We start from the raw sequence: 14,784 nt of genomic DNA on the forward strand, positions 1-14,784 counted from the left end.
ACATGTAAGTCTGCATTGGCGCATACACGTGTGTTCTCCTTGTGGTCATGCGCAATGTGAATTTGCGCAACTGCCATACGTTGGACCCAGCATCAGAGCCATAGTGATTATCTGCAGACTGTTCTGGTAGTTCTTTTTGAACTTGATATGATTTATTTTGACCTGATCAGCCATTGACATGCTAATTATTTTGAATTTATACAAGTTCTTTCATTATCTGCCAATATACTGGTGTGTGGTCAGTTTAAGAGTTGCATAGGAAACCAGAGACTTTACCCATCAGCCAACTAATTTGCATAGTAGCAAAATCTATGGTATTGTGAAATAAAACCATGAGTACTAGGTAAGGAAAGTAACATTCTCATAGTTTGGGTGGGATTTGGCAGTTTGTTTGTAAGACTGTAAACAAGCTGTTTCTGGGATGTCTATGTTGTAGAAGTCATCATTAACATTACAATTTCAGTTTATAAGCTAAAACTTCGCTTTCATCCTGTTCACTCATTCTGGTACATGAGCAATGATTCGGTTGAAAATTGTATGTAATTTTTTGTATGATGAAAATATTAAGCTTACACCACTTAAATCACTTACTAACTAGTCTCCTTGGTTATGAGGTGGGTGGATAGGTCTCCTACCACCATTCTTTGTAACTTTCAAAGATCAGAGAGACTCATTTGATGTGTATCTGTACACTTTCCAGAATAAGCTCACCTAAATGCTCCTCCCCATGTCCAGAATGAGCTGTTTGAGGAGTTGTGTTTTGTTCACCATGGTTCTTTCCATGGGAAGGTGTATCATGTGTTGGACTCACATCCAACATGATGTCAAGACAGCTTTAAGACATGAGTAGACCTAGGCCGAGATCACATTAGGTGGTGCCCATATCTTCTGGCAAACCATGACTGCTAATTTGCTAATATATCTTAGTGTATGCAACAGTGTTCCAATTGTAGATTGCTTCATACTATGTAGGGCAGTACATTGCCACTGATATCATTTATGCTGTGTGAGGGTTTCTTACATTTGTGAATTTATGGAAACGAAAAGTTTTGTTAGGAACTGAATATGGTTTGGACCTTGAGATAGGCTGTGGTCAGGTCTTAAGCTTATGGCTAAACCTATTAGCTTAATATTGAGCTTAGCATTTTTTTTATTTGATCTCAAAAACCTTACAGTCACTTGAGTCAAGCAACTGACACCAAAAAGAGTATCTTTCTCTATAAAACAAGAGTATTTTTGCTCTTCTAATGTTCAAACTACATTACCATGGAGTTTATGGTGGGCCCAATGCAAATATCCCTTTTGCCCATTTATTACAATGGGCAAAGGGGATTGCCCATTTAATACAATGCCATTTATGCCACAAACCACTGTTGTTTTAGTCTCCTCTGGGCTATGGCAGCAAATAATGTAATCGATCAAGGGTAATTCAACCCCTTTAATCAAGCAGCAAATATGTGCATGAAAGTAATGGGATTATATGTTTATTTCCTAACAATGTTTATAGATTTATTTGTCATTTCTCTTTTTCCACTGGGAAGAAATATTCACTTTACATCTCTATGGTGTCACTTATTAATGATAACTTAATGGCAAAGCCTTGCTGTAGTTTGGATTTTATTCAATGTCTATGCAATCGATCACGCTGGCAGTTTAATAAAATTGTGCTGTTGGCAGATGGTGCTGGGATGTCCTATCTCCATTTAAAAACTGCATTAACTTTTATTCATTGTCATCTTGCCCAAGTCAACATTGTCACCACATATGCTGTGCTATAATCATCATCATCAGCTATTTATATAGCGCCACTAATTCTGCAGCGCTGTACAGAGAACTCGCTCACATCAGTCCCTGCCCCATAGGAGCTTACAGCCTAAATACACACACACACACACACACACACACACACACACACACACACACACGTCAATTTGATAGCAGCCAATAACCCTACCAGTATGTTTTTGGATATATGTGTGAGAACATTGCAAGTGTGCTCATTTTAATGTAGAAGTTACACTTTTGAATTAATAATTGCATATAACTTATCTATTTATATAACTAATTCTTGTTTCAATTTTTGATTTTAGATGTAGAGAATAGCGGTGAGTGCAACAGCCCCCCCTGTGTATATTCCCTACACACAGACTAAAAATGGAAACTATAACTACTCTATTGTCTGAGGACAATGATAGAATGGATAAAAATTATGTTTTGGAGATTTTAAAGGATATGCCCACCCAGAAATTAGTTTTAGCCACTAGCTCCCTCCCCTCAACTAGCAGAATTGTTGAAGTGTCTTGCCAAGGAACCAGGGTGGAAAATTTTAGCCCGGGAGTAAGAGGCTTGGGTCAACAGTTTATTAGGAACATTTTAAAGGAAAAAAGGCAAGTAGCCCAGTGACCCAGTCCAGGGTAGCCCACTATAGGAACGGCCTGGGGGTCAGATGCCCCCCAGCCCAGCCTGCCCCTGCAAGGAACCCTGTTGTGTCAATTTCTAACACAGTCACTGATTGGATGAAGCCACAACATTTTTTGCAACTCCAAATCCTACAGTTGTTGCAGCAGTAAGAGGATCCAGTGCAGTGCAGGCAGGTGAAACATAGAATTTGACCGCAGATAAGAACCGCTTGGCCCATCTAGGCTGCCCAATTTATAATTTTTAACCTAGGATAATCTCAAACCTTATTTGATCTTTTATTCTTTGTAAGGATATCCTTATGTCTAATCCAAGCATGTTTAAACTGCTCTACTGCATTAGCCTCAACCACCTCTGATGGGAGACTATTCCACTTATCCACTATCCTGTACTTCTGTAAAGTAATTTGTCCTCAAATTTGCACTGAACCTACTTCCCTCCAGTGTCAGTGCATGTCCATCGTGGTCTAGTACTTCTCTTCCTTTGAAGAATGTTACTTGTTCAAACCCTTGATATATTTCAAGGTTTCTATCATGTCCCCCTTTCCCTTCTCTGCTCCAAACTATACATATTAAGATCTTTTATTCTTTCTGGGTAAGTTGTGTGATGTAGGCTATGTAGTACAGGTGCTGTTGAAATATTGTAGTTGAGGACATATGTGGTCAGCTTAAGAGCGAAGATAGGTAAAAATGTTTCAAGGTCCCAGGCACATGCTCACTTGGCACCTGTGTGCTCTCCATTACCCTTGACTCAAAAGAGTCAAAATGTAACACACCAACATGTACATGATTGAAAAACACCAAAGTGGGCAGCACAGTGGCGTAGTGGTTAGCACTTCTGCCTCACAGCGCTGGGGTCATGAGTTCAATTCCCGACCATGGCCTTATCTGTGAGGAGTTTGTATGTTCTCCCCGTGTTTGTGTGGGTTTCCTCCGGGTGCTCCGGTTTCCTCCCGCACGCCAAAAACATACTGGTAGGTTAATTGGCTGGTATCAAATTGATCCTAGTTTCTCTTTCTCGCTCTCTCTCTCTCAACAGGGACTGATGTGAGTGAGTTCTCTGTACAGCGTTGCGGAATCAGTGGCGCTATATAAATGGTGATGATGATTTATACTCTATGTGATATGTTCTTTTACATCCAGACATTATATAATTTTGTAAATTATTCTTATAGCAACAATGGGGCTAATCAATAAATACATATATCCACTGTAATATAACAAAATGTTAGCTAGTACACAAAACATTTCAGTTAAATAGTTGTCTACTATATTAAAACAAATTGCTTGTAAGTGTGGGCTCTCCTCTCAGGGTGCATATAGCTTTTATTGATTGCTATGCTCTCCAAAATAGAAAACTTAAATGAAATGAATCAAATGAAACAAGTAGGCTGTGTTTCTATCTAGAGTACATATAAATGATATGCTAGGGAAGCGCTACAGAATCTGCTGGCGCTACATAAATAAATAAAGATGATAAACTAACTGCGAGTACGGAAGCGCTTCTGGCCTTTACACAGCTAAAACGATGCCATACCATTTCATTATTTTATTTATATAGCGCCACTGTATTATGCAGTGCTGCACAAAGAATACTTCTAACTCACATCAGTCCCTGACCCATAGGAGCTTATAGTCTAAAATTGCCTACTACACAAGTACATGCATCCTAGGGTTGACTTTAGGCAGCAGCCAATTAACCTACTATGTATATCTTTGAAGTACCTGAAGTAGGAAACCCTAGGGTCAAGAATTGAACTCATGACCGCCGAGCTGTAAGGCAGCAATGCTAACCACTGTGCCACATACATGGTATTTCATGTGCAGTAAAACTAGTTATTATTACCAATAAAAGCCTGATACTCATATTCTGTCTGCTTTATAATTAATGTCATTATTTATACATGAACGTTGTAAATAGTGTCAGGAGAAAATATCACACTTGGACATTATACACAGTACCCAACAGTCAATTGCTACTCGTTGGTATTCTGCCAAAACCGTTGTATTCTCTGCAGCCTTCTTCGTGTTCACTATCTCAGCAAAAGATATATATTAAATGCTGCACTTTATAGAACAGGAAGCTCTGAGACGCTAGCCAATACATCCAGTGTTAGAAAGAAACATGTTTCATGACAGGTTAAAAGCACTAACGTTATAAGGCTGAAATAAAGTAGAAAAAAATGGTTCAGCAGGAAAATCTTTAAAACAAAATGTTATAGTAACCTTTATAGAAAAAGAAAAAATATATATTTTAAAAACTCTTTCATTTTACACTAAATACCATGTTTTTAAAAACAGTAGCTTATCATGCTGTCAAGATATTACAGCGTATGTATTGCAAGTTGTATTTTCTTCACAGACTGGAAACTGTTTATTATGTACCACGAATTTATACACGTAATTCGTAAGAAGTAGAAATGATCTTTTGATCTCCCAATGCAGTAATGCTGAACTAGTAAAACCTCCGAGATATGTGTCTGGGAATGGCTTACTGCATGGAGGAGCGCCCTCTAGTAGCACTAACTAAACCGTACACCGAGAACTTGTGTGTTCCTGAGTGACACAAAGGCCGGCTTTCATGGGGGTAATGCGGCGATGTGAAGCCGTCCTACACATATAGCAACAGTGGTGGAGCTGCAGCGAGGACCAGAACAAGGCGTGCAGGCACAGCTCGGTACTACAGCCAAGCTGAACCAGCAAAGATCAGTCAAACTGGATCAAGAAGAGAACTTGGTGCCGTCACATTTACAGATGTGCAAGGACCAAGTGCTTCAGAATCAGCACTAACAGAGGCCAAGGGGCTCCTTATAGTCAGCACGTTGGAAGACAACAGGCTCCCAGCACTTGTGCGCTCAGCACCTTGGGCAACAGCAGAGCCTAAATACACACTGTTGTCAATCGGGACGTTACATTCCACCAGGCTCTGGACACGAGTGTGGTTCAGCACATTGGAGTGCAGCGAGTTCAATACACGTTTGTATTTGAGCAGGTTCTGAGCACCGGTATCAATCAGGACCTTGGACAGCAGCATTAGAGCTTGTTCAGCACCTGGGACAGCAGCGCCCACACAAATCACAGCATCAGACTAGAGTACAGAGAACTCCAAAAGACCCCTTGTATCAGTCATACAATTGCCACCCTTACTCCCTCACCACCTATCTTTATGGATGTCAAAGCAGCCCCCAACGGCGTGGCCACCATAGAGGACAGAATCCTAAGGATCACTGGCTACTATGGCTATTACCCGGGATACTCCAGCCAGAAACGTAAGATTACCAAATTCGACCATTTAAAGGACGTAGATAATTTTAAGTATGTGTAAATTTATATGTTTATTAAACGCACGTTAGTTTCTTTATAAATATGCATTTTGCTTTATAAATATTTATTTTTCTTTCTAGGTATTTTATGTATTTCATATTCTGGCATTCAGGATGAGTATATGCACCGCATTAAGGCACGCTTGTTTTTTGCATTAGAGCCTTAGATGAATAATTTAGGTATTATTTAGTGTTTGGGACTGTGAGAGGAATTATTCTCAGGCTTAGCCCTGGTACTTGTTGGGTGATTCATTACGTCTGGTGTTTGCAATGTTGTAACCCCGGTGCTGGAATTGTGCTGTGTGATTAAATGAACATGTAGGGGTGAAAGCGCTGCAGGTATTGTGTAGCAGGTATCGTGGTCTTTATCTAAAACAGCACAACGATGTCCTCTAGTACACACTGATCATATTAATCAGCTTACTGACAAACAGCAGCCAAAGGGAGAATTCACGACTAAAAAAAAATAGTCTGGGCACTTTTAGTTCCACAATAGTTGGAGAGCCTAGATTGCCCAAGACTTTAATACACTGCTATTAATATTAATTCCAGTTTAATGCATCGTTTTTCTTCTTACTTAACACCATAATATAGTTTATTAACTAGTGTATCCTAAAGATAATGAATACATTTGGAGTACTTTATGTTAAACACTAGTTATTGGAGTTGAATATAATAGTTTTTTTTTATAGTAATTAGTAATTTAGTTCAAGATAGGACATATGATATCTATATGTTTAGGATTTAACATTTTACTTTTGCTAAGTTAATATGTTGCTAACGTATATGTAAATTTTACTCTTAAAAAAAAGGAAATCTATAGTCAAGCAAATATTGGGTACACTACACAGTAATAGTTTTGCTCCATGAAATAGCTATTTCTATTTAATTATATTTGTGTGTATAGTTTTATTCTCATGTGTAACATTAATTTTCTAATGCAAAGTAAACTTCTTGCTATGGTAATTATTTTAATTGTTTTCTGCACTAGGGCTAATTGATATGCAATAAAGCAAGCAATTCAGTTGCAAACAGTGTTATAATAAGTGCCACTTAACAAGAAGAAGTAAAGAATTTAGTCTTTAAATTTTATTATTTTGTAGTATTGCCAAGTTGAACAACCAGGAACATGGTAGGTGAATATAATCAACTAACTATTTCAATTCCTTATTTGAGAATAAAGGGGTCAAGAGGTAGTAGAGCAGCTCTGTAACCCTGAATACAGATGGATACAGCAGCAACCACTATGGGACAGTCAAATAATACAGGGGGACTTCTGTGTCTAAGTCAGTGTTGGCTAAACTTTGACACTCCAGGTGTTGTGAAACTACAAGTCCCAGCATGCTTTGCTAATATATAGCAGCTCAGCTTATTGCTGGAAGGGTATGCTGGGACTTGTAGTTTCACAACACCTGGAGTGCCACAGGTTAGCCAACACTGGTCTAGGTGACAATAGTTCAATTGTATTCCCAGCAATTTTTTGGACACTGATCTTTTTTTTTTTTTTTACTAATGGAGATGAAAACTGTATGCCCAAAGAATTATCTAGACTTACATGGTGTTTATGTACTTAATTTTGTTTTCTGGGTAATTGGCGATTTTCTTAATTAAACATCTGGATCAGATGTTATATTTTTTTAAATCCTTACTATCAATGTGTAATGACTAAGTTCTAAAGCAGGCCACAAGAGAGGAACACAGATCCACACCTACTGGTGGCCTAAAAAACATTAAGATCTGTAAATACTGGGTTTCTTAATTAAAGTATTAAATAGTAATTAAAAAAATGTAAAGTAAATGCATATAATTATCCTGATTCACTGCCATGTAATACAGTATTACTATGCATCCAGAGGGTCAGCCTCATTGTCACCCATTGTTATGGCACTTTGTCACTGGTGGCGTGGAGTTGTGGCTTCCTTCCAATGCATGTAACCCTTCACATAAGCAGTTTCAAGTCACTTTCCTTTTCAGTGAAGGCAGTATATAGACTATGCTTGACACAATCTAGCGCTCAAACTACTTTAGAGCAGCTTCTGCAACGCCCATAATTTTCAGCCAATTACAGGCAGAAGATCTAGTGCATGGATTTGTGGAGCACCAATGATATCTCACCCATTTTACAGCAGTGTAAACAGTTTCAAAACATTCTAATATTTTCTAGGACAAACTGATATAATGTCTAATAGATTGTTATAGATAATAGATTGTTATAGATGATAATAATATTATTATTATCATCCTTCTTTTATAAACAGCCAACATATTACTCAGCACTGTACATTGAGAGGATCATGAGATAAGCAAATTACATAAGATCACATGAAACAGAAAGTAAAGATGGCTTTGCCCACATCAAATTACAATCCAGGAGGTATGGGGAACATTTGATAAATAAGGTATAAGAATAATAAATGTGTCTGTTAGTGCGGAAAGTGTGATTGGCTATTGTAAGGCAGCAGTAATAAAAGGCACCAGCATTAAAGCAACCAAGTTGGTGACTGTCGGCTTTTTGTGCTGCTTCCCATGGTGTAGTGTGGGTACAGTTGGAATGAGAAGAGTGGAAGAGACATGAAAGATGAACTAGTCTTTGTAGACGTCTTAAGACAATCCGCTGCTGGTAACCATGACTATCCTTCGCCATTTATATTAACTGAAGCTCCTTCCTCTTCTGTTTCTGGATTACACTCTTGTACTGCTTGGCCTTGGGCTCTTGTGGTTATCTGCCAGCTTGGAGTAGCTGTGTGCCCAGTATATCTGGTTGGCATCCCGGTCACTGCTGGACACAGAGCTAGGACGCTTCTTCCCTACCTTGGCGGAAATTTCTGCAGCAGCTGTTCCACTAAGGAGTCTGCAGAGATAAATAGAGAGGCAGCAACAACTGAATTCACAGGGCCCAGTTCCTGAATGGAGACGGTGTTTCATTAGGTCTTCCAGACAACTCTGTCCTTGGTATTATGACAATCTTCACTACTACTCAAAACATTCCCACTGCCTTCACAAATGTTTAACTGTTTTATATCTGTGGAAGACAATTATGAGGGAGGTAGGGCAGAGAGCGGATCTTGCCTGCAGCCATCTCTATCTGTCATCCACGTGCCACTACAGATAATGTACCCTATACATTAAATTGCAAGTTGCAAGTAGCCAACAAAGAGCTTCATGGCCAAATAATAGCTTATGGTCGAAGTGACTTCTAAAATCTGTAATACTTTATTGTAGGAGTATTATTCATTATTTAATTATAAATTATTGCTACACATTTTAGTTAACAACACCAGGCCCAAAGAATAACACATTGACAAACAAACAGATATCCCCACCGCCCCACGCTACACTAAAGTCACCCACAGATAGCCTTTGCTACTTTTCGAGCTCCTCGCTGGCAGTATTTAAGCTCACATCCAAGAGCCATTACAAGAATACTATGACAGCTCTGGAGTATATGAAATTCTCAGTGACTAGCTCATAGAAAATGTCAGAGCGCTGGCACATCAATTCACAGCGGGAGTTGTCACATGATCGGTAGCAACAGCGGCCGTAAAGAGCTGCTAGGGAGGTAAGTTGTATAATCACTTCATCATAAAATCAGAAAAAGCTGTTTATATAAATACATCAAATACAATTTTTGTGCCACGCTGTTATCACTTCGGAATTTATCAGGAATACTCGAATATCACAAGCAATAACATACAAAAGTATTTGTAGTCACCTATGACAATGAAAAGGTAACATATAATTAGATTACGCTATGTTATCCAATATCATATATACTTACACTTCTGTACATTATATTTGCATTAAAGTTGCATATTGATGTTATCATTTATAATAGATGCCTTGCAGTGGCAACGCTAGGAAGGCTCTAGGAAGCTAAGCTTTCTGAATGACATAACAACTAATTGTATGTAATGATATAACAAGTCAGCACCCTAAGCCTTGTATATAGCCAGATAACTTCTTAGGGACTTCTGATAATTTTAGAATTTGCATGAGACACGTACGCTCATCTTCAGGTATCAGTGCTGTCAAAAGTTTTACTGATTAGGCAGTGACATCATCACTTCAGTAATCAGTATTAGGAACATTTATATTATAAGTAATAACATTAAGGTGGAAAAATCATCTCTATGTATGATGCCTATTTATAATGTAAATGAAGGAGATATACAAACTGAATAACTTTGAAAATATCTAAAACAGTTATGCATCAGAATCATCTCTAAGACGTGAGACCTAGCTTTTTCTTTAAATACACTTTTTCACCAGGGACTAGGAAAGAGTCATCATGGAACAGGCTTTGTGTTGTACATTGGCCACCGAACAATGGACTCTGTATTATATACCAGGCAATGGGCTCTGTAATGTGCACCAGTCACCAGGCTATGCTCTTATATCGTACACTAGTGACAATTGGCGCAATTAAATATTAATGAACAGACTGCAGGCTCTATTAAATACTAACCACCAGGCAGAGACAGAACTTGTGAGCTGTGGGCCCCAGTGCAGAGAAGCCGGGAGGAGAGAACTGGGGCCAACAGCTCACTAGTTCCAACCATCTGTATCTGCCATGCAGCGGGCCCCATTATCTATATGGACCCTGCTGCACCGCACTTGCCACACCAATGGTAGTTCCGCCACTGCCACCATGCCATGGTCTCAGTATTATTAGCAATACACAATGGACTCTGTATTGTATATAATATGGGATATAACTCTGTGCTGGTATATTGTGTGTTGCAGAGGCGGAGCTAGCAAGCTGTTGGAGCTGGTGCAGGGAGGCGGGAAGGAGGGAACCGAGGCCCCCAACCCTCTGTATCTGCCAAGCAGCGGGCCCCATTATCTCCATGGGCCCCGGTGCACCCCACTTGCTGCACCAATGATAGTTCCGCCACTGGTATGTTGTCACTTTCAATATATCGTGCAGGATATCGGTCGGTGTTATTATATGCTGAGAACTTAGGGTAGAGATGGTAAATTTGACTCACTTGCAGGGGGTACATTTCGTTCTCTTTGCCTTGAGGACAAAACATCTTGTCCTGCCACTGCATATAATGTAATCTATACCAGTGTATTACATATTCTTATGGAGCTACTCTGACTGCCCACAATGTATGGGCCATGTGACATTGTGCTATGTTATTGGTTTGGTGACACTTCTGCTCAGGCCACTTCTACGACAAGTCAAGAAAACCAAGTGTGTATGAGTAAAGCTCAGACATTTAAACATTTAACTTCCAAAGTTGATCTCATAGTGAAATATCCTCAGAATGTAAGGATTTTGATGTCCACATCCCTTGATTCTCACATACAAATAAATCAATCAGTAGAAATAACCGGCTTTACAAAGACATTTCATTAACAAAGATAGTAAAACGTCTAGATGTATAAGTGACAACACATATCCGGTTGTCTACCTTCAGCCATAGCCAGCCCGAAGTTTTTGGAGCAGTCAGGACTTTCTGTGTTTCGCATATTGACAGAAAGAGATGTTAGTTGTAGAGTACATTGAGATTGTCTGCGGCATCTCAATGTCTGGATGCATTAGAGTTACTGACTATTATTTCTGAAAAGATAAATTAAAACTAACAGTTGGTTGGTTACTTAGGTTGGTTACTTTATTAAAGGAGTGTTGCATCTTTAGATAAATGAATATACAAAGCTGAAAGGTACAGAAGGAAGCTAGAAAAATTAAAACATTTTAAAAAAGTAAAAATAAAGCATGTTCATGCCATTAAATCAGTCAGCTGAAGGTTGGAGAGAGGTAACACAGGGACACAGGTGGGCAGTGCTGAGATATGACTTTGCATAAGTGGATGAGATGCACACAGATGAGTCATTTAAAGGGGCCTCAATCCTACATCCATGGCTGGGGATTTATGCACTTTGTAGCTGTATACATATGTAAAAAAAGCTGGTACAGTGCAAAAATAAACAGATACTTCCCATAACAATGTGCAATTGGTTTGCTATTTATATGTACTAAAGGAACAAGCCCCTCCAAATTATCACATATTTTGAATGTTTGGCCTGTTATTAAATATTTAGAACAAAATACACATTAAGGGCTAGATTTACTAAACTGGGGGTCTGGAGAAGTGGAGATGTTGCCTATAGCAACCAATCAGTTTCTAGCTTTCATTTATTTAGTGCATTCTACAAAATGACAGCTAGAATCTGATTGGTTGCTATAGGCAACATCTCCACTTTTTCAAACCCGCAGTTTAGTAAATATACCCGAGTCCATTTTATTTAGCCAATTTGTTATTTTCCTGTATCTTTTTAAACAACAAATTTTTTTTTTTTTTAGAATTCTGTACTTTATCCATTTTCAATTGTATTTGAGCAGTGATAATTTGTATCTCAACCGGAGCTGGGTCTTGCTTCTGTCTTTGTTACCATTGTGTAAGATTACAATTGATTTTTTTTTTACCTTGTTTGGTAATTAAGTAGATACTCATTTGTAAGTTATACAGTCCAGACAATCTATTAGATGACTAAGTCCAGTGGCCTTTGGTTCGAAGCTCTCACATAACAGCACACTAGGTACTAAATTTATGGTCAATAAAAAGTTATATTTTTGTCCATTAGCAAAATAATACAGATATAGAATTAGAGTGATTGGAAATTTTCCAGATAAGGGCTTTTCTTTTTTATGTAATTTGAAACACTGTACTAAAAATATATTAATATACATTTCCAAATTACCACAGTATTTCCCCACACTGACCCTGATAATCTCCTATTCATTATTTTTTTTTTTATCATTGGTCTTCATAGTCTGTAGGAGGAAAACAAACAGCAGTAATTACTTGCTTTTTTTTCCTTACGATTTTCTGAAGTTTTGGGACAACTGGTTTCTGGATTCCATATCTATATAGAGATGAGTGAACGTAGCATCATTCTGCCATTAACCAAAATCACTTTTTGTAATACAAAAAAACCCCCCTGTTTATATATTACCCTAAAGTGGACTTATAGGCAGCCAATTTGTAGGCTCAACCGATATCATGATATAAGGGTACTTGCTGGTATAATAAAGTAAAGTCAAAGGGTGGCTTTCTGTAGTCTACAAATCCAAGCGCTGGATCGTGTACCATTATATGACAATGATTAGAACAGTGCGTACATATTTTTCCACCATGCTGTTTGATTGCAGGAATTATGGACCAAGAGGTTGTGTGTTTGAGTCCCTATTTTATATGTACGTTTTTGTAGCTTGGAAACTTCTAAATATCTGCTGTAGTTTTTCAATACAATTAGGGAAATCTCCCCATTCCATGTAAAAAGGGCTGATCGCTTATCACAAGCATTTTCTTGATGTTTAAATGGTTCTTTGACATTTTTGACAATTTACTGTAAACTTCTCAGTGTCCTCATTTATGTTCATGCAGAACATGGTATCACTAGTGCGTCTCTTGGACGGCACTGTTCAAAGTGGCCATGGTGTATTTTTGTCAATATGTCACTGCATATACATTCAGGATTCACAGTCCAGTCATCAATAAGTTCCGCAGGCGCCAATAGTCCTTGATCGTGGGACGCTTTACAGGTAGTCCCAAATATATTGTATCAGTTTCTTTAACAGTTTGCTCATCTCAGTTGTTGCCTTTTGCATGGATTTACGTTATTCATTTGAAAGTGTGTAATAATGTCATACACGTGGTACTCAAGATCTGATTCTTTCTGTTCCTCTTTTGTGGGTGCTGGATAATGTGTCTGCAATTGAGATATTTATGCTTGATATGTATTCTACCAATAAGTGATATCATCCCGTGTATTCGTGGTGGAGCAACATCAAGGGTTTCTCAAGTATACATTCCAGTGACCGGTGGTCTGTTTAACCACTGTTCTGCGAACATAAATGTAATGATTGAATTTCTCCCATTCTACTAATATAGCTAACTTTTCCCTCTCAGTCTGTTCTTAATTAATCTGTGTTGGTGTAATGGAACTAGATATATGCTAGAGGATGACCTAGAGGATGACCTTCTTGAGTGAGCATGATTTCTGGCCCTTTTTTACCAAGGTGAGTCCAGCCTCTGCCAATTAGTCCATGACACTAGCAGAAATATAAATCATTAATAGCAGCCCAGAGAAACAAATGAAGGAGAAATGGTAAATATCAAGATTCTTCCCATCGTCTGCTACAGAGATTTAAGTTAAAAACACACCTCATTTTATCATGGGATTTCTGCTTTAATAGTGATCCTGGTTACTTGGTTATGAGTTATTTGACAGTCCCAAAAGATGTGTTAGAATCCCATATCCATTCTGTGTCCTGTTTCAACAAGGCTCACAAAGGGTCAGTGGCTTGTGGAAATCTATTAGAAAATGTACCCAAATAATTGAACATGGCTAAAACAGTCTCTAGCTCTTTACATTGTGTTGCTTCTAAAATCTCTATGACTGCTTCTATATTTTTGGATCTGGTTTTGAATCCTCCCTGCTTATTAGGTGCCAAAATATGACACCTCTGGTATCTGCTTAGTCTTGAGAGATTAGGTCGTGCCAGACAAAGCTGAAGTTGATGGGTTGGAGAACGTAGAATGGTGAGAAACGAAGACAAAGGCAATGGGTTGGAGAACGTAGACTGCTGAGGAACGAAGACAAAGGCGATGGGTTGGAGAACATAGAATGATGAGAACCGTAGACCAAGGCGATAGGTTGGAGAACGTAGAATGCTGAGGAACAAAGGCGATGGGTTGGAGAATGCAGAATCGTGAGGGACAAAATCAAAGTACTCCAGCACCAGCAGAGAAACAAATTTCCAACTTTTCTTGTACAAAGATTGATAGGAGTGAAACGGGTCTTCTAAAGGCTTTATACAGGGTAGGTCTCTTAGACCAAATTGACTTGATCTTTAGCAAAGTGCTGATTGCAGTAAGTGAAAAAGAATGTGCAGTTGTCATTGTTGATGGTACACTGCTACTTGTTGTCTATTGTTTGTATTGTGGTGGATCCTCACACCTTTTATTACTTCATGCACTCTTTGATTCTAAATGGCATGTGTGTAAATCTGTACTTCCCAAAACACGTTTGAA

The 14,784-nt window shown here is 38.5% G+C and overlaps 1 protein-coding gene across 2 annotated transcripts in view; it reads left to right on the forward strand.

The window, feature by feature from the left end:
- Window positions 1–4,987: 4,987 nt before the first annotated feature.
- SLC35F4 (solute carrier family 35 member F4) overlaps window positions 4,988–14,784 on the forward strand; it is a 180,027-nt gene continuing 170,230 nt past the window's right edge. The window contains exon 1 of one of the 2 annotated variants that reach the window (XM_075193580.1): window positions 4,988–5,686. In XM_075193580.1, coding sequence (XP_075049681.1) covers window positions 5,584–5,686 — 103 coding nt within the window. In that variant the 5' untranslated portion in view covers window positions 4,988–5,583. The remainder of the gene's footprint in view (window positions 5,687–14,784) is intronic. The other variant, XM_075193583.1, reaches the window with a different exon arrangement.

This window comes from Mixophyes fleayi, chromosome 12 (genome assembly GCF_038048845.1).
Source record: "Mixophyes fleayi isolate aMixFle1 chromosome 12, aMixFle1.hap1, whole genome shotgun sequence".
NCBI classification, from domain to species: Eukaryota; Metazoa; Chordata; class Amphibia; order Anura; family Limnodynastidae; genus Mixophyes; species Mixophyes fleayi.